Consider the following 21357-nt stretch of genomic DNA (forward strand, 5'->3'; position numbering starts at 1 on the left):
TCTGTTACATCACAATTAAATTATTCATGAGCCTGCAGCAGTCACATGGGCCACAGTGATAAGTATGAACATAGAGATTTTTCTGATGAGCCAATCTTTCCAGTTGCTCTGAGGAAAATAACTGAAAACTCACCAACGTGGCTCACTCAGTACCTGTTCAGACAGCTCAACACTTATGGAAATCTCCCTTCTGCTCCACAGAATCTACCACAGCAGGCTTGGGCACCTGCATTAATTAAGGAACAAAACTGTTTATTTTACTGAATAGCAAACATTTTTCCATTCGCTTTCCCCATTGTTTTTTCCATGGCACAAAAAAAGAAGTATAAATAATTGAATTATCAACACATTATGTCTGTATCTAATCCATCCACAGTCTGGAAGTCAGATAATTTGCCATAACTTGCAAGAAGCAGTGTATCTCCAGCTTGCTTTATATGTTGAGTTTGTCTTCTGCAAGTTACTCTGTCTTGTACACCACATACTTCACTGAGTATGCCATACACCATCTGTCACAGTAGCACACAAATGAAGTTGAGAGCCATAGCCTTGAGAAATATTCCCCATTATCATGTAATGAAGAATAATATATTTAATAAAAGCTCAGAGGAAGCAAAATAAAACACTGCTTCAGAATGCTATAAGACCCTCTCCTCTGGAAAATCTCTCCTTTCAAGAGTCTTTCTCATTTCATCAGCAGCACCACTATATTTTGAGTGTCTGAGGCGTTGTCAGAGGGGTTTCACTGTTGCATGTGTTTCACAGAGAAAAATAATCTCCTGAAATGCAAGTTAGGCTCCTTCAGGCAGTTGAGCCTCCTTCCTCCCCTAAGAATTCCTCCTCTTAAGTTGCTTCCTCCCCTAAGAATGGTACACTGCAGTCTCAGTGTATCTGAAGAAAATACCAACAAAATTCAATCATGACCAAGGTAAAAATCAATTAAATTATATATCAACAAGTAATCTAAAGAATATCTTGCTTATTTACCTTCACATTCTTGAAGAGTGAAGTATAAGCACATATGCTATAGTGCCATCTGCATTTAACAGAAAACCCATTACAATTCCTTAAAGTCCAATAAAGCTTTTTGGATGCATTTCTGTTTCCATCAAGTCATCTGAGGGTGAATATAATTCTTCTTCTTTATCACTAGAGCCAGCACTCTCCCTCTTCTGCTTCCACCTCCAGATTACCATGCTTTATGCATAGTGGTAGGAGAGCTTCTCTGTATATTTTGTGCTTTGTAAAGTTACTGTTTCCCATCCATCTCTGTGGTCTTCACTAGTTCCTGACTCAGAAATCTTTATTTTAAATTTAAATAGGAATAGGAAAACACCTGGCAAATTTTCTAGTAGAAAAATTTACACAGTGATGAGATTAATATTGACAATCAAATTCAAAACAGTTTCCCCAAATAAATTTAAAATATTTGAATTGACAAGGGAAACACAATAGTTTTATACCACTTTTTTTTTTGCTACCAAAGGGCCTTGCAAACCTGAAATAAAATCTCATGTGAAACAGAAGAAAGGTAAGTATGGTGTAGGATCTAATTTAATCTTGCTATTTGAAAATTGCTTGGTGGACTGTCTGTGTAGAGAGAACCACTGTTAAGCATCAACAGTATTTGCTTGTGGGGTGGCCTGCATAGAAATGACTTCATCTGTCATAAAAGTCTAAGGTGATGTAACATCCTTCCTTGGCACTGGAAGCTGTACCTCTTGCTCATCATGGGATAATGAATGGTGAGATTTTGCCCTCTAAGAGGTTAATTGTCGTTATGTTGTTACCTGATTTCACCTGCGACTGTTGTAACCAATACAAGCACTGGCACTGTCAAAAACATCCATTCTGTAGAATTTACGGTACTGGTACCATTAACAATATGAAAATTAGAATTAGCAAAGTATTAGAAGCAAGTAATCTTATTATAGTTCTCTAAAAGTAAGCCACCATTAAATGATTGTTGGAAAATATCCGGTGCCCTCTAGTCTGATGTAAAATGTAGGCTAAGTCCTTCTTACCAAGAAACATTTAGAAAAAGAAAATTAGAGTAAACTCAGCTGATTCTAAAAGGTTGTTAAAACTGCCCTTATGCCCCTTTTATGTCCAGCTGTCCGATACTGGGACTTACACTTGCGTGGCTACAAGTTCCAGTGGGGAGACCTCTTGGAGTGCTGTGCTGGAGGTGACAGGTAAGTGATGTCCAGGGCTGTTGCAGCTGGCACAAAATGAAAGTGTAGACCATACCACAGCAATCTGAGTCAAATAATCCATTCTAGAACTTCTGGAATTGACATGGAGGAGTTTTGGATGAGCAGGTTCTGTTCTTTCACACGCCTTGCATATAATTCCTATTATCTTTAAATGCCCGTTGACATAGAAACAGTTTTTATGTTTGTCTCCAGTGACAGAGGGAAGCTATAACTCTTCTAAACAGGGGTATTAATAAACTGTGGATTTATCCAATAATTTACTTGGCCAAGAAAACTATTATGCCTACACAGAGGCATTTCAAAGTCCAAAGTGCTCTCTGTGAGTACTGGAGTTGATTTGGATACAGGAACTTTCTCAGCTTTCTAGAAACTGAGTTTCTGGTATTTTATGCAAACTTCAGTAAAGCTGGTGGGTTTTGTTTTGTTTGTTTTTGTTGTTCTTTATTTTTTCTTTTAAAAAAAAATATTTTCATATAACCTTTTGAATTTTGCATTTTTTTTCTTTCAGTATGTACTTAAAGAATGATAGCTCTTCATCCAAACACATGTGCAACTTTTGATTTAGTTCTTTACAGATTAAGAATATTCATTATGATGATTTTTGGAGACGTTTGCCATGTTTTTTCCTTTTAATCTTCTACTTTGATCAAATTATATAACCAAGGATAAAAAAATAACTGTTTTGCATTTGCCCTTCACAGAATCCGGTGGAGCAACAGTCAGTAAAAATTATGATATAAATGACCTCCCTGGGCCACCATCCAAACCTCAGGTCACTGATGTTACTAAGAACAGTGTCACCCTGTCCTGGCAGCCAGGGACCCCTGGAAGCCTACCAGCCAGTGCATATATCATTGAGGCTTTTAGGTATGTGAGTTATTCCACTTTTAAGCTCCTTTCTTTCTAATTTTGCTTAAACCCTGGTAACAGCTGTTCTCCTGGTATTGTGGTGTTCTTTTGGACTCCACACGTATCATTAGAGGTTCATTAAATGACAACTCCTATAGCAGGCATTGATTCATATTTTTTAAACTGATTTTTTTTTTAATTGATTTTTTTTTTTAAGTGATTAATTGGAGAAGCATCTAACAATTTCTGCTGGAATATAACAGAACAATGAAGTCATTATTTGTTACTTAACGTGGATGTTCAGTGAGAGTCTTCTGTGGGAATGCTGCAGGTTCTTGAATATCATAGGACAAATGATATGAAAATAAGTGGGTGCTTCTGAAACTTCTCTGCCCACTTTAATTCCTGCTCTTGTTAAAGCAGTACCTATTAAAGAGTCAAATCACTTTAAATTTCTATTTCTTACTGTTTTAGATAGATGAAAACTTTTAAGTGAAAAGGCTAGTGTGGATAATTTAGGATTTTATCCTGCAGCCTGAGGCTGAAGAGAATCCAGCTGCTCCCTCCCACACAGCAGCAATTACTATATGGTACAAAAGAATTCCTGGGCTCCAATTCAGCAAGTTTGTTAAGCATGGGCCATATCTCTGCAACAGATCTGTAGTACACATTTCAGATTAAAAATCCACACATTCTTAAATGCTTTCCTTAATCAAGATATTCAACAAATGACAAATATTTCAGTTCATCTTTTAATTAAAATTCATGCAAGTCAAAATCGTAGGCATGCAAATTTTAGCTAAAATGCTTCATTCTGCTCTGTAAGGAACATTATTGCATGTGCAGTTTGTTTATTTTGTTCTAGAACTTATTCTTTATGCGTTGCATGAATGAAGAAATTGAAACAACACAGAACTCGTAGCTTTCCATTTTCTTTTTCCTCTTAATATGTTTAAAGATTTTTTTTATCAATACTTTATACAACAAAGCACAATAAAATAAATTTTCCTCTTTAAACTTTTGTGATGTTTCTCCCTAGATAAGCTTTAATGGCATCCCATCAATAATTTTAACAAAAGCCAGACATTTTCATTAAAAGCTGTTTTTACAATCACATTTGAAATCTTTTCATATGGTGGATTTTAATCTAATTATAATAATGTTGAATTGAAAATGTAGTGACAAAAAAAATAGTCATATACTTACCTTCCTTTAAAAGCAAGTTTTCTGAATTTTTTTTAACTTTTATGATTTTAATTCAAGGAGACTACTTTTCTTCCAATGACAACTTACTGACATAATTTATTAGCAGTATAAAACCTCATTATTTTAACAGAATTTTCCTTTTAAAATCTTATGTTCAGAAGTAGCCTATCATTCAAATTTACTTTACAGCTCTCCACACTTTCCTTTTGCAGGCATTTATTTTAAAGCAAAAGGTTTTGCTTCTGTTGCAATGAGAAACACTTTTGAGAGCTGTGTTGCTTTTTTATCCCATCTCAGTGAGTTAGCCGAAACAAGTATTTTTAATTTTACCTTGCTTTTACTAATTTTTCCTGTACTTAGACTTGATCTCGGGTTACAAAAATAGGTCCTTTCACTCCTTAATTTTTCTCTTGCGTTAGTGTATAACTTTCCACCCTCTTCTCATTGCAGTCAGTCTGTGAGCAACAGTTGGCAGACAGTGGCAAACCACGTGAAGAGCACCCTCTACACTGTGAGGGGCCTGCGCCCCAACACCATCTACCTGTTCATGGTGAGAGCCATCAATTCCCAGGGCCTGAGTGACCCCAGCCCCATGTCAGACCCTGTCAGAACACAAGGTAAGGGTGGCTGTTAAGGCTCCTGTGCTTGAGCTAAAATAAAAAGAACGCTCTGAGAGTTGGCCAGTAGGTCAGCCTGGACTTGAGCAGCCTGACTGAAGGAATCATGAATCGGGCTTAACCAATGAAGGTAAAAATAGTCCAGTGTTTGCTGTATCAATCTGGAGCTTAGGAGAGATGGTTTCTCTTTTTAATCCTTCCTGCAGCATAGACCTTTTGATTTGCAATTCACTTAGACTCATTGTGCTCCTGCTTTCTGTTAAAAGTAATGTGAGTTAACCAAGCTTGTCTGAAAACTTCTCTGAACACCATGCTCTCCTCAGTATCTCTTCTCTCCATGTCCTTACTTCCTCTCCATCATTATACTGTAACAACAGGTGCTTATGACAGGCAGACACTGTGTTTAGTGTTAGTTTTAATCAAAAGAATAGCACAAAATATCTCTAGTGTGTTGATTAATCCAACATTTAGGCAGAGAATTCATGTAAATTAAGGCATCTTCATGCTAAGAATATATTGAAGTTTTTCAGAGAAAAGTGCATTCTATTTATATACCTACATTTCTGAATTCTTTATATTAATCCACTGCATAAACCAGGAGGGAAGGTTTATGAAGTGAAATCGCTCATTTATGGGGTGGTGATATGATTGATAGCTGTGATCCTCCATTGCTATTGAATTGACTATTGAATTCTGTTCACATTGCATCAAGTTCTAACTGCATATAACTGCCACAAACAAATTTCCCTGCACAGCATGGATTTTTTTTTGGCTTTGAGAAGACGTTGCTGGACTAGTTAATTCAAGAGTGTAGTTTTGTCCTATGCAGGCTGTAATACAAGAATTAATCATTCTTTGGAATTATAATTTTTTGAGTCCAAAGCAATAGCTCGTCTCACAGTTAATTTAAAATGAGGTCCTCTGTTTGTATTTGTGTATCCAGCTTGTGTAAGTGATTTGTGTACTTCACTGGTCCTAGATGGAAGGAGATAAACAAGAGTAGGGTAGTATTTCTTTATCATATAAGCACCAGATCCAGCCCCTCTCATCCCAGCCTAGTCCAGAATAAATCTGTCCTTAATAGTTAGACACTCAAAATAGTAATTCTGGCTGGAAAAAGAGAAACAGAGCTGCTTTCTGAAAAGCTGGAGGAATGAGCTGTGCAGGGATTTTGTGGCTTGACTATTCACGAAAAGCATCACAAGTTTTCTCCTTTATTACTCTCCCATTATTATAGGGTGACTCATGCTTTTCATTGCAACAGCCTTTTAGTCTGCATAACTTATCACCTAGCTAAAAAAAACAACTTTGTTTGGCATTTGAGTGTCAAGTATAGACTTTTTACCTGACATACTGACAAGCAATTTGATTTCAGTAAAAACATGTCTTTTAATTAGCTACAGCATGTGTTGCAGCTTCCATTTCCAGAAGCTGTTTAGCAGTCAAGCACACTCAGACATGTACAGGATTTATAGCTTCTTTGCAAGCCTGTAGTTTAATAGAATTAAATCATAAAATCAATTGAAAATTAACATAATGTTTTGATGTGATTTCTAATTATGCCTGAATTCAATTCAGGCTCACAGAAGAAGCTGACACACAGTAGAAAGCCTATTCACAGTGGCCATGGGGAAACAACAAAGCAGCTATAACAGTGCTGTATAATAATTTGCAACAGGTGTCTCTGGTAGCTTTAATAGCTGAGCATTTAATGTCCTGGTTTTAAGCATGGCAAATACAAGTAACAAGATTTTATGTATATTTTCACCAATGGACTACAAGTAGACAATCAGGTACTTTCAATAGGTTTACCTTATATGACTTACAACAAAAAAGGACAGAGAAATCATAATTACTCTAAGAAAGGAGCTGATTTCTTGTTGGATTATTAATAGACCAAGGAGTTGATTTCTTGTTGGATTATTAATAGACTAAACCATATATTAAAAAAACACTTTCAAGAAACTATAAATAATCCTATCCCTGAAATTTAAATTAATAGCAACTAATAGTACATCCACTGGAAGCAGATGAAAGAGAGGTTATAGAAAATATCTAATCAATTTTATTTTAGAACCCTCTTAATGGTGACCAGAACAGAGCTTCTTGAACCAGTTTTCTTGAGTCATGATTTTATTATTCCAATGCTTGGTGATATCCTTAGAGATAGATCCAGTGCTTTTCCACCAGAAGCCTCCTAGAAACATGAAAATGTCAAGACATTACTCTGAGAGTGTCACACATGTATAAGTTTTCAAGTGTGCACATCAGAAAACAGAATTCCACATCTTAATACTCATTTTTCACTGTTAGGAGTTCATGTTATTCCCTCCTGGACATATGTCCCAATAAAGCAATGAAATGCCATTCATACAAAGATATTATGTAGAAATGTCCTTTCCTCTGAGGGAATACAGGTTCTTTGCTGGTTGTATACCACAGAGTAACTTAACCTAAAAAGTAGCCATGCAGGTATTTTGTAGCAGGGATCACAGCTTTTTGTGGATAGCAGCATAAATTATCACCCTGTGGACCAATCTGAGTTGCTGTCACTTACAGATTCATTTTATAATCTCTCTCTATTTCTTGATTGCTTTGAATAGATATAATTTGCTAGACAAGCTCCTTGACTGACATCCATATTTGGATTCTATTCCCTTTGGAGATCCTTGGAGCCCTTGTAAATTGAATATCAATAAAAGCCTGTGGCAATATTGTTTATTGGTGACTCAGAACTCATAACAATCAAGAATTAAGAGCCTGAAATATTGATCATCAAGAATTCCTTTCTTTCAAAATCTGGAGTCATGTGATTCAAACTCAGTTGTTATATTTAAATGTTTCATTTTTAAGACCTCTATTACTTCTTTTTAATAATATTTAGAAGATAAAATGAAGTCACGTGATGCCTGCTCCCACATCTAAGTCCATCAGAGGGGCAAAAAGTTTTATGTATGTATTCTCTTCACAAGGACACGATGTTGATCCAGAAAGTGGGCAACTGTCTTTGACTAGTGAACCCCAAGGCAAAACCAAGCAGAATTCACAGATGTCTAGACAGGCATGACCATAATTTGTCAAGCCCTTTTGAATATAATCTGTGCTTGTGTTCCAGATCCCCCCCCAATTTCTGTCTAAGTTGGAGGGAAGGGAGATGCTACAGTGATAGATTAGTTGGGTGATAGCTGTAGCCCAGCATTCTCCTTTTGGTGAAGTGTAAAAAAGACACATTGCCTACCTCCTTCCCCATTTTCTGACACAGTTTGCAGTTTAGCAGAGGTGATATAAACCTTCATTCATTTTAACACAACAACCCAAATGTGATCCCTAAGGACTTGGTACTGGGACCACGTGTGGTGCTGGAGTTGGAATCACAAATCTCCATATGTGTATATTGAGCTACCAAATAGCTTCAGATTTTGACTAGAAGAAACAATTTCCCCACACACTTTGAAGGGCACATAATCTTGAAAAGAAAATTTTTTTTGGTAGATTGGGTTTTTTGGCCTTTTATTAGATCAAAATCAGTTTGGCTTCCTAAATTAATTCTTTTGTTTTTTTTCATATTTGCGCTAGATTTCATTATCTGTGTCTGTAAAGGGAAAATTTGCTTTGCAGAGGAAAATGTTATTTTTAGTGTTTGGTTTCTTGTGTGCATGGCGTGTGGGGAGGGCAAGCTTAGTGACAGATTAGAAACATATAATGACTTAATGTCATGTATGGTCTAAGAAAATTTACAAAAAAAAAAAACAACCAAAATGAAACCTGTTCATTTTCTTAAATTATACTAACCAATTTGGTTCCAGGCATCTAGGCAGCATTATTATTATCTGAGTGTTTTGGAACTGGTGAACATTGCATCTCTCTCATCACTTACTAGAGCAGAGAAAACTTTGCCATCTAGTCTCAATACTCATTTAAAGATATTTATGTTTCTTTATTTCCTAAGTGGCTAAAGGTGAGTGGTTTGCTTGCATTACTTGATATTCTTTGGAGTTCGTATTTAAACCTTAGTGCTGTATTGTTTTAAAAACCAGAACTATGAAGGATGTTTAAATCAGTACTTTTTATTGATGCCATATATAGCTCTTTTCATTAAAATAATGCTTTCGTGTGTGTGCCTGGCAGATATCAGCCCACCAGCACAAGGTGTGGATCACAGGCAAGTCCAGAAAGAGCTGGGAGATGTCATTGTACGGCTGCACAATCCTGTTGTGCTGACACCCACGACAGTTCAAGTCACCTGGACGGTGAGACCTCTGTTATTACCTTAACAGTATTTGCAGTTTGCCTATTTTGCCTACTTATCCCTTCAATTTTTTACCACCCAAAGCTCCATTCTTCACCCCAGTGTGAGTGCTCTGACAAAGTGACATTCCACAGGTGTGTATATACATACACACACACACATGCATATATATATAAGTTAATGAAATAGTCTTTTTATTTTCTCTTTCAAGACAGGCAGGTTCAATGTCTTCAGTCTTCTGCTCAATGTGAGTTGTCTGTCTGGCTAGAAAAATATGATAAAAATGAATATGCTTAACACCATAATCTAGAGGATAATTGATCTGTGAATTCATTACTCTGCATGTCAAAAAATAATCAAAGTTAAATATCAACGCGAAATTGCTGTATGAAAAAGCACTTTGCACTTCAAGGCATATGGACCTCTGACAATACCCTATTATTTAGTGACCCAAAAATGAAAAAAATAGCTTTCCTATAGGGCACTTTTAGTGAAGTCAGAAGCACATGGTGCTAATGCCTGATCCACTGTGTAGCATCTGGTTTTCTAGCATAATCTTTACCCACAATCTGAACATCCTTTCATTATAGAAGACTTTTTGGCAATACTTAACAACGTTTCTATTTGAGGGGTCAAACTACTGGTTAGAATTTCTGATATAGTGTTTTGGCTTTCAAAATGCTATGTTTCCCTTCCTGAGGCTTGAAGCAAAGGATTTGTAACAGTAGAAGGAGAGAGTTCCCAGGGCACTGCACACCAGAAAGAGTGCTTTGCTCTTGGGGCATCTGCCCCAGAGGATGGAGAGCCACGGGTGGAAGAATGAGAGAAATAGTACTGCTCTGCACATCACTGAAACTGTTGTTTTATAGAGGATGAATTCTGCTAAGGGGGTATTCACAATACTCAGGGGTTTTCTTCTGCATGTCATGTTGCTAAGAGGTTAATGTGCACAGAGGATTACACAACAGGAGATAAGAAGCGTGGTGATAGATGGTGTATTATAAGGATTACTGTTGTTTTTGCACAACTCAGCCATATTTATGGGGGCTTATGCACCATCCTTGTTCTGACAGATTTCAGTGGTCAGGGTACAGATTAGAATAGAGAAACCCACAAATGTATCTTTCTTAGAAGATTATTTAGAGTATGTGTCACTGCAATTTTCCTTCGATGATGTCAATTTGCAGCTTGCCTTTCTAAAAATGCTCTCTGTTTCAGCTACATACCTCCAGAACAGGCTGACTAACCTTTGTAGCAAACCCTTTCGCCCAAACAGATGGATCAGTAGTTTAGAAGCTCTGGATGTTAGCAGCCAGTTACATCCATGTGGTGCTCCTTCAAGCCCTTTCTTGGATGTGACAGCTATCAGAAATACAGTTTCATAGGCTGGCCCTTGCTCTAGCATATGTTACAAAAGGAACCTTCAGTATAAACAGAATTCAGTTTTATACCATGTAAGCAATGTCATTATATTATAAAGAAATATAGATGTATATGTATTTATGTGTGTGTGTACATGGGGAGATACATATATACATATATCTATATATATTCCTCTAAAAGAGTCTCTTGGTGCCCCTACTGAACAAGTAATGAGTGAAGAAAACATGGTAAGGTAAAGGTAAATTGTTGGGAATGCTCTGGATATCAGCTTATTGGGAAGATCCTCAAAGCAGTGACCCAATGCCACCCGACAAGCTCGCAGGCCTCTGTAGAGACATTTTGGAATTGCCCATGGGAAGACACACACAAAGAAAGATCTCTGAAGCAGCTAATTAGAAACTACCCAGCAACCAGAACAAAACCAATTAATTAACCATAGTCTCTAGGAAAAAATCCCACTCTGTCCAGAGAATAAAGACCACACTATTAATATAAAATGGTTAGATAGTGTAGCTATCATACAAAGGAACAGAAGTGCCATGAGAGTCATAAGACTCTTTGTGTTGACTTTCTGCAATTCAGAGAATGAGTGCCAAGGAATGTCCTGGATTAGTGAATTTCTGGCATCCTGACACAGCAAATTAACACCACTTTCTTCCTCCTTTGTGGGATGGTTTTGGTTTTTCTTTCTCTGTTTTCAAATTTGAGTTTAGAATTTCCGAAATAGTTTCCTGCTACTCTGTTGCAATTTTAAAATATGCACAGGCATATACACACATATTTTATCTGTTTTGAAGGAAGGTCAGGCTTACAAAGTGAGTGTTAAAGAAAAAAAGAAAAGGAAGAGGAATGTCAGAAGTTAGGTTTTCACTGTCACTTAAATTTATTCCTCTTGTGCATAGATATTAAAATACAGCTGTAATTATCTGGTCACATACAGGATCTTCTTCATGGAGCTATTCAACATTTCTTTTTATCTTCTTTATTCACTGTGTGGTGCCAGGTCTTATTAAATTCATACTGTTGAAACCTTTCATTGAATAAAAAATTATTAGTTTGTCTCACATGCTTGCTTATCTGTCATGCTCTCAACTGTAACATTTGGGTGCTTCACAAGTAGCGCTGAATTTAACATCACAATGGTAAAAATGTGTCATTATCCTAACTTTACACATAGAGAGGTGAGGTGCAGAGGTAGTTGTTGCTGAAGAGACTTGTGGAGTCAGATATGCCCACTGTTATCAAATGGCTGATTGCAAGCCCTGGACATGACTTATTTTTACTTTTATCAAAACATTTTGCATTGCAAGAGCATATGGTGTACTCCAAGCACTTTTTTAGCTGACCTCAGCTGTGGTTCAGCACTTGTAACCTCGGTGGGCATTGAACTGAAAGTTTCATTAGTGACCAGATATGAGATGTTTTCTGCATTAGAAAGAAGCCCTGTGGCACAAGCAGGAACAAAAATAAGTTCTTCGATATGACAAAAGAATTGTTGCTTTGAAATCCTGACTGCCTTCTCGGAGGCTACCAGGCAGAAGGATAATTTATTTTCATCTGTCTTTTAATTTGATGTAGATCTTAAATGAATGTACTTCACTGGAAGCTTCAAGAGTCAAGTCCATTAGACTGTCTTCCAGTGTATCATCTCTTTGTGCCTTGTTCCTGTAGGACAGATAAATACTAGTGCAGTTTGAATTTCCAGAGAGTAGTGTGAGTCCATGGTAGTGAATTCAGCACAGCATGAAAGCTTTTTCTGCCCAGATGGAGAATTGCTGTGGGTATTGCTGTGGGAGCAGAGTATTTCTTAGGGTATTTTGGGGCAGAAATATGCTACAGAGCATATTACAAAATGTCTTTAGGGTGCAGATTAGCATGTTTGCCTGGGAGGAGCTTATGTTTGCAGCATAATCTGCATTGTGAATTTCTTGCCATCTTTTTAACAGTCTAATAGCCATTGAACCTGTCTTGTGTTCTGCTGGGGCATGTGCAGATTTGAACATGCAGGGAAAACAAGTTTCCTGTTCTGCAGAAATGGCTTTGTAGATACCTCCTGCACTATGTACTCATCATAAAAGGGGGTGAGAAAGAGCACAGAGGACCAATTATACTTGTAGATCGCCTTAAAGCATTAAGTCAGTGCTGAGTAGCAACTACTCATAAACTTCTTTCTTCTGCCTTTTAAGGAGCATCTGCATTTTCTGCCTCCTGTCCTTTGAGGGAGAAAGTGTGTCTTTAGATCAGCAACTCTTGCAGATCTTTTGAGTTGATATCACTGCTGCTTGTACAAATTCAAGAGTGTTTAAGTGTCACGGGAATTCTAGAAATGTTGTCGGATCCCAGTATTTCAGTGCAGAGGGTTCCTGCAAACACTGAAGTAATGCTGAGCACTTTGTACAAGTGGCAACCACTTACCAAAAAAAAAAAAAGAGAGAGAGAGAGAAATGAGAATAGCTAGAAAGTATTAAATTCTTTCATCAAGTCACAGCGCGTGTTTCTGCAACTCTGCCTGCGTGTGAACATGTACCAAACTTACAGAGATATTTAATGCTCAGCATAGTTGAATTAATTTCTTAATTGCTAAGCATATAGGGATTTCTTTTTAGTGGCCTGCTGTAGGCGTGACACATAATTACCACAAAAATGCAGCAAACTGTTAAGTCATAGGCTTTGTGTGTGCAAGTATATAAACATATATATGTGCATATAAACATAACATATGCATATATGTATATATATGTTTACTTGTACAAAAGTATGAGTGTATGTATATGTGAAATATACCTGTCATACACCTCACAAATGTCTCTGGTCAGTCCAGGTAATTATTCAAGAGGGATTTTTCACTATTTTGACAACTCCAAACCAAACAAAAAAAAAAATCCACCTTTCCAAATAAATGAACTAAGTGCCCTCAGAGCAGTTTCCCAATATTTTGACCTTGCAGGAGGCCCTGTTCATTCAGACTAACTGGGCATGAGATAGAGCTTAGTATCCTCTCCTTGATTTTGAATGCAACTGGATGTTTATAGAATACATTAAAAATGCATAGTATTTTCTTATGTCAGTGCCTTCCCTAAGCATAAACAGTGGAGTGAACTTACTGTCAATAATCTTAAATTCAGGCAGATCACTCAGCCCAGTTGTAATCTAACTTCTAATTGAAAGCTCTGTGAAAACTGTGTGAGCCCCAAATCAAGCTAGATTGTAGCACCCATAAACACGTCAGCCTTGTTGTGCCTATTTTCATAACCCTTGTATTGTTTAGTCTTTCAGGTTAGGAACTTAAAAGTCTAGGAGGAAAATACATGTATGGGCAATTTGTATATTACCTATAAACAAATAGATACAGAAGTGTAATGCAATCAAAATTGTTACACTGTATTGTTAACTATAGGGGTCCAGTTCTTCTCAGTGAGTTGGTGGGGGCACTTGTGTTTGTGCTTTACAAAACACTTTCCGTTCCGTTTTGTAGCAGCACACAGTGTTCAGCCTCGTCAATTCTGAATTTCCAGTTGTTCTCCACTAGGCAGCAGTCAGCAGAGCTGGAGCACACAGCAAAGAAAAAGCGGAATGTTCTAAGTTATGCCACTTTTCAGTGTAGCTTCTAACTCAGAAGTTAGGCAAGAATCAAACTTGATGTTTGATTATTAAACACCATAACGCTATATTGTAATTTAGGTTAAGGATCTGTATTGCAAAGTGCACGAAAGTGTTATTTTTGCTGAATTTTGCAGTAAACGCGGGGTTCATAGAAGTCTTTCTGTCCGTAAAACATTTAGTTAATCAAAGTCAAACATGGATAAAAACAATTTACTCTGATTTACAGACTCCCTTCATCTGGAAACAGCTGCTTAATGTTCTTCTTAAAAACACAGCTTGATTCTTTCGGTATTAACAAGCTATTATTGTGAGTTATATCCCTCTTTCAGTGCATAAATTCACTTAAAGTGAACGTAGAGAAGTTTATAAAATGCAAGCTTAATGTTGTTGTAACATATGTTGCAAGGTTTTTAACAGTGACAGTTTTGATGAAAGACATTTCTGCCTTGCTTTCATAAATAAAGCTTTCTTCTTGCTTGCCCTGCTTTTTTAATGTCTAAGAGTCTGTGTCCCCTCTGAATGCCTCAATAAACTGTAACAGGATTATAGGAGAAGCATAATAGACTGTGGTTTGTGTTTTCAACCTTAAATTCATTTATTCTTAAGAGAAGTCAAACAAATGTATCTCTAATTTTGGAATATCTTTGAGCTAGCAAATTGACAGGAAAACAAGAGATATCCTACTTGTTGAATCTTGGTTATAACCCAGAGGTTTACCAAACACCCAGCTGTATAGTCTTGTTGTTTGTGCTGCACTTTCTTTGCTCTTTATTTGATGGCTACAGAAGCAGCTGGATTTGGTTTAGTTTTATACATCAAATTGTTTTGACTGTTTTTTACAGGCAGAATTAATCCAAGCATCATAATAGCTAAAATCACTGGGGTTTGCTTTCTTTGTTTTTCCTGCAAGATAAAAAATGCATGCAACCTCTCCAAGATAAAACACGTGTAAAATTTTTCTTCAAATAAAAATCCTGTTTATATTTATGATAGATTAAAATTGTTAAACTTCTGTGCGTGGTCCAATCTTGAATTCTGCTTGCCTAGCAACGAATAAAATATAAACCAAAACCAACATTCCATCTCCATCTGATGGCCTGAAAGCATCACAACCTCAGGATGCAAAGAGACTGCTCAGACTGTGAATGCAAGAAACAGGACATGTCTTTGGAATTTGTTTTCTCTGCATCTGTCTTATGTTTATTTTATTTTCCTGTGCATCCCATGAGCTGTGAGCCAAGTAGTGGACTAACTGTAAGCATGCAGCGTATCTTCAAAGACTTGTCCTTTTCTGAGAAGAATTTGTTTTTCTTTTCTTCTCATATTTCAGCACATCAGTAGCCAAGACATGCTCAGTAAGTTTACATGCAGCAAGCCTTATGCCAAAGTTTCCTTTTCATGATTTGTTGCAGGGGTGGGGCCTTGTTTTATGATTTTAGGTGGTATTTGCCATGATATACAGAGCTGGAGAAAGCAAAGCAGAAAGAAATGTTCTGTAACAAGTAATGTGAGACAAATGTAGTTTGCAGACAATTAATCAAGAGTGACTTACAAGAAAGCAGTTTGATTATTAAATTCAGCACCAAATGTTAATTTTCTCTTTTTGATGAGGGCAAAAGTATCCTAGGCAAACGTTTTGTTTTCTTTTTATGCAGGTTGTTTGTTTTTTAACTTCAATATGTTTATTGCTATATTGTTTAATGTCATTCCCAGGTTGACCGCCAGTCCCAGTTTATTCAGGGCTACAGGGTGATGTACCGCCAGACGTCTGGCCTGCCTTCTCCAGCTGTGTGGCAGAATTTGGAGGTCAAAGTCCCCACTGAGCGCAGTGCTGTCCTCGTCAGCTTGAAGAAAGGGGTCACTTATGAAATAAAGGTTCGCCCTTATTTCAATGAATTCCAAGGAATGGACAGTGAATCCAAATCTGCTCGTACCACAGAGGAAGGTTGGTAAAACGGCCAGAAAAGCAACAGGTTTCCATACCTAGCACTGGGGGGGAAAGGAACAGTGACCATTTTGGTTATGGTGTGTATGCATTTGTTCAGCTCTGTTTCCTCCATGTGATTTCTGTTTTTTAGATACACAGGCGAGGTAAGAATTTGACATAATGTTCAGTTTTGTGCTTTAAGTGTTCCACGAGAAAGCACCGGGTCAGTCTTTTATTGTTTTAGTTGATACATCCTTCTAATGCAGCGATGGCTTTGGGTCTTCCAAAAAGTGTGTGCTGCAGCCATTCTTTTATAACCACTGCTGCTGCAATAAAAGGGTTTGGTCTGCACTTTGAAAAAAAAAAAAACAAATGAAAGCTTTTGCAGATGAGCGTTTGATATTAAGCACATCTTTCTCAGTGGATAATAATGCAGATGAACAGTTGGTTGGGAAATGAGGAGTAGAGAAGGACACATGTTTAACTGGTCTGAAGGAACTCCAGTCTCAAGGGGATGCCACTTCAGTGTTTCTGTTAGCACACTGTTCATGAAACTGCACAGTTCAGCCCTTTGGAGGATTTCCTCAAGCACCTTTCAAGCCTCTCTGAAACAGGCAGAATTCAGACATAGTAAACAGTTTACACTACTGAGTTGTTCAGGCTTTTGTATCTGTAGCATACAGCCTGTATATAGTTTTGCTAAAGCATATGAACTCCAAGGCTTCTGGTTTTGATTTGAAAAGTAGAGGGAGTGAGGTGAGATATAAGTAATTTTAATAATTTTCTCTTAGAAACCTGTCTTTCTACTTATCTAATGCAGCCTTTGCCTGGAGAATCTCTCCTGTAAATGCAAGATGGTCATAACAATGAGAATTATTTTCTCTGTTTCACTGATTTTTTTCTATATTTTTTTTCAAAACAAGAGAAATATTGGTGAAGCTTCAAAATGTTCATATGGTTTCAAAGGGTTCTAAGTGCACTCTTTCCTTCCTATTGAAGGTGCATCTTAATAATTTACAGTGGTCTCCTGAGGTTTAATTTAGTGTTGATTGCCAAGTACTTTTTAATTCTAGAACAGACTTGCTTATTACTCACTTTTCTCTTTGATTTGTTATGATTATTGCCCAACATGTAAGTAATCCTGAAGATGACTTGGTTGGAGTTGGCACGTTATGGATGAAGAAATTCACTGCACTGCAACATGTAGAAGAGTGTGTAGGAAGGCATTGCTCAAGTCTCATTTGGAATTTGAGACTTTGTGGCTCCCAGTTCTTTGTTCAAACAGTAAAGCCTAAATCAGTTGGTAAAGAATATCTTTGCAGCAGTCTGAACAAAGCTTTTTTTTTTAATTAAAAAAAAAAAAAGAAAATTGTAAAAAGCTTTCTACAGGTGCAACTGCTTTCCTAGAGTTAAAATGTAGGATTTTGTCCTCTCACTAGCAGATTTTCTTCTTGTCCAATTTCAGTTGATTTTTGATGTTTATTTAGCTTCATCTAACTGTCTCTTGCTAAAGGTAAATTAAGAACTACTGAAAAAAAGGAGAAGATTTTATACCTCCTGTCTATTTCTATAAAATACTTGAGGAATGACATTCTCTTTTATAAACCTCAGCTACCAGCAGAGCCTGTCAGGTAATTTCTTACCTTAAAGGACACTTTTTTTCATGTGGAATAGCTTTCCACATAGTGAGGATTTAAAAAAATTTCATGCCCACAGATATGTATAACTCACAGCCAAGGATCTGCTTTGTAGATTAATATAACCTTCAAGGAGTCTGTTTACAACTATCTCTTCTCAAAAAAACATCAGCCTAGAACATGTAGTATTATCACCTGACAAATGTCAGCCCCTGTAAAAAATTTTTCCTCTTCTCTGGGTGATAAAATTATGTACTTCCATGAGAAAATTAAGGCATTGGGTAGATGCAGTTCTACAGATATTTCCTTTAATTCCTCACGTTATCCTTGTAATTATATGGGTGTTCGTGTATTTCAAAAATAGCACCGACTAAATGTTTAATGAAAGTGGTTTGCTTCTCATCCACTGAAGAAAGATGGCAGTCTATTTAAAGGTATCCCACTTGCTGGGTCACCTGTGATTCCATTTCGAAAATGAGCTTTTTTAGGCTTGACTTTTAAAAAATGTCAGCTATGCTATTTTTAGAAAATAATTTGGAAGAGTGATACGCGTGTTGGAAGTTTTTTGTGACATCAAAACAAATAGCCCTGATAAAGGCAGAGTACGACCAGAAGGTAGTGGCAGCTTTCTGCTGGATTGAATTTTACATGCGATGTTACGTCTGAGGCCTACCCCCAAAAATCAATTTTGCTGCAGTTAGACTTTTCCTCTAGATCAGGCATTTGTCACAGTTCAGTATCCATCCATCTCCTGCCTCTTTGGCCTTGTGAAGGTAACAAATGGAATTCTGTTTGGCTGCGTCTGGAAAAGATGAGCAGCGATTTGGGTTCTTTCATATCTGTAAGAAGAAGCTGAGCACTGGAATAATTGACCTGTCAAGAAGCAGGCAAGGTGTTCTCCACAAGCCAGCAGCAAGGGAAATGAGAAAATGGTTTTAAAAATGTTATTTTTCAATGTGATCTATTTAATAACTGCAGCAGTGTCAGACGAGAGGCTTAATTTATATCATGGTGCCAGCTTACAGAGTGATATTATCAGAGAGAGGAAGCAGAACTATTATATACATACATGTGTACACACATACAAAGAGGAGCTAAATCAAATATTTTATTGTATCACTTTCACTGTTTCCTTCATACTTGCTCTAGAGACAGATGACTTTTTTTTTCAGTTGCATCCACTGTTTTAAATCTCTCTTGGAATAACTTTTTGGAGTAGTCTTTTGTTTGTCATCATAAAAATAGGACAGTTGGTAATGGAAGTCTCCTTAGCTTTTATCAGCTGCTGTCTGTCAGTTCCTCCTCACCTTAGTCTGGCTCTTAAAATGATACTTTCAGCTGTATTCATCAGCTACAGTTTTAGTTTTGCTTGCAAGTTATCATATATCCTCCAAAAAAACCCCACCATGTGCTGGTAGAATATTAACTACAATACTCATAGCATTTAAATGCAAAGACAAATAAATGAATACAGTATGTTTTTCTTTAAATGTTAGGGTATGGTATTCATTTTACATTTCTTTGCATTCACACTCCCCATTCTCCCAGGTATGTCTATATAAGAAATTATATTTCTGAATACCCTTTTTGTTTGAGAAATGAAAGTGCATACATTTGAGCACTGTACTTAAGTTCCATTGTACTTAAAAACAAAAATGAGTTGTACAGTGTTAAGCTTTACCATTTTTATGATTTTTATTTTCTTTTAAAATATGCTAATTAATATCACACACATATATTTATTCACGGTTTTGTTGTTGAATACCTTGAAGACTTGTAAAATGCTGATTGTTTTACTGTGTGGCAAATTATTTCCCTTGCCATAAAACACACAATGCAACTATTAACTTCCCCAATTTTATGCTTTGCACAGTTGCAAGGAGTAGCCCAAGGCCACCTTTCTGTGCTTCGCTTGAGCTGGCTAAGAGTCAAATTGTCCACAATACAGCTCCATTTCTCCCCTCCAGTGCACTGTTTCTCTGCATCAGGCAAGGTCACAAGGACTATACCAAGCTCTGCAAGCTTTGCAGCTGAACCAGCTTCTGAAAATGTAGCTGTCGAAATGTGCAGCCCCCAGGGACTGTAGTATGGGTTTCATGTTTTGTCTAAAATATTTTCTTTTTCTGATATAATCTTGTATGGTCCCTTGTCCCCACCTCTGATACCCTGGTTTGAAGTTATGTCCTTCCTGCAACAGAGTACTCCAACTCTTCAGGGTTATCAGGGTAAAGATTTGAGCTCAGCTCCCCGAGCCTGTGCCAGGTCAAGTACTGAGAAGCTTCCAAAGTGGGAACACAGCCAGTCTCAAAGAGGTCATGGGGAACAATAAGAAAATCTGAATTGGCTCAGTAGACCGGAATACCTCTGATATCTGTGGCTGTGCTTGGTTGTGTTAAACCTGCCAGACTTTAATACAGAGATGCCAGAGGTCTTGGCTTTTCTGAGAAGCGTGGTCCAAGCATGGTCATGCACTCAGGATATCTGTTAAAGATAAGAGTAGAGCCCTGTTACCATAGAGCTCAGTCACTCTAGACCAGGGAAATGGAGTCAGGGAGCTGTAACACAGGATGTGAGATGCCCAAAACCAGAGGGCTATCTAGATTTGAAGCTGGGGTGGGGGACTGATAAATATTTTAGGTTCTGGTACAAGGTCTACTATAAGTCTTCAAAATCGGCATCCATATTTCATATTAAATGTTTTAAGATCATATTAAAGGCCATGACAAATACACGGAAGACAAACTCCATAAATAGTTATTGAACACAAAGACATCACCCTGGAACAGAAGGTGTCTAAGCGACAGTCTTCTGTGAATTGGAAAATTGTCCTGGAGAGGTATCAATATACACTCACTTTATTAGTTCACTCTTTCCTAGCCTCTTTCTGTTAGTTTTGTTGAGGACTAGGTAGAGGGACTGGGATAAATGGAATAGTTGGATTTTTGGTCCATTTCAGAGCAGTTACTATCAATAACTTTCCCCCCCCAAGGACCATACCTTAATATAACACACTCGACCTCAGTGCCTTATCTTGCCACTGTGGTGGTGTTTCAACACTTACTTGGAAGAAAGGGAAGGGCAAGGGGGGGCTGCAAGAGGTTTTAAGTGGCTGGGGAGGGCCATATTCCCAGCCCTCTGCACTGGCAGCTGTAGCTATGGTGGGAGAGCTCCACGTGGAGATGCAGCAGATGCTCACAGAAGGGACTTTTCCATAGCTGAGCTTCTGCTCCACTTCCCAATCCACATGTCCTTAGCCAACAAAACCACCCTGCTGCTGGTGTAACTGCAACAGGGGCTTGCCAGCATAGCCTTGATCACTAACAACTATGTTTTTTTTTTTTCACACTTCTAGACAACTAGGAGAGCTGGCAAGCAATTGTCTTGTAGAATTGGCCTTGATATGCAGTGACCAGCCAAACAGCTGTGAATGGTTGAACTGAACAGGCCTCTGAAGAGAAAGCAATTTGCCTAGGGGAAAAAAAAGGACATAAGTATATATCTGACCTAACTTAGCACCTGCCCTATTCACTGGTATTTGATGTAAAACCATGAACAATTTAACCCTTTTCCACTTCAGAGATGCAAGGTTTTATGTTTAAACCTTTTAATGTCTTCCTGAAGAATGAATAGAAACAAAAAAGGATCCTATTATTATTATTATGTGGAGAAA

The 21357-nt window shown here is 37.4% G+C and overlaps 1 protein-coding gene across 5 annotated transcripts in view; it reads left to right on the forward strand.

The window, feature by feature from the left end:
* Positions 1–21357, forward strand: part of ROBO2 (roundabout guidance receptor 2) — a 1041091-nt gene that overhangs the window by 947025 nt on the left and 72709 nt on the right. For all 5 annotated transcript variants that reach the window (XM_064642976.1, XM_064642985.1, XM_064642994.1 and 2 more), the window contains 5 exons: positions 2114–2195; positions 2918–3083; positions 4722–4888; positions 9017–9138; positions 15837–16068. In XM_064642976.1, the coding sequence (XP_064499046.1) occupies positions 2114–2195; positions 2918–3083; positions 4722–4888; positions 9017–9138; positions 15837–16068 (769 nt within the window). The remainder of the gene's footprint in view (positions 1–2113; positions 2196–2917; positions 3084–4721; positions 4889–9016; positions 9139–15836; positions 16069–21357) is intronic.

The sequence above is a fragment of the Pseudopipra pipra genome, chromosome 2 (genome assembly GCF_036250125.1).
Source record: "Pseudopipra pipra isolate bDixPip1 chromosome 2, bDixPip1.hap1, whole genome shotgun sequence".
Lineage (NCBI taxonomy): Eukaryota > Metazoa > Chordata > Aves > Passeriformes > Pipridae > Pseudopipra > Pseudopipra pipra.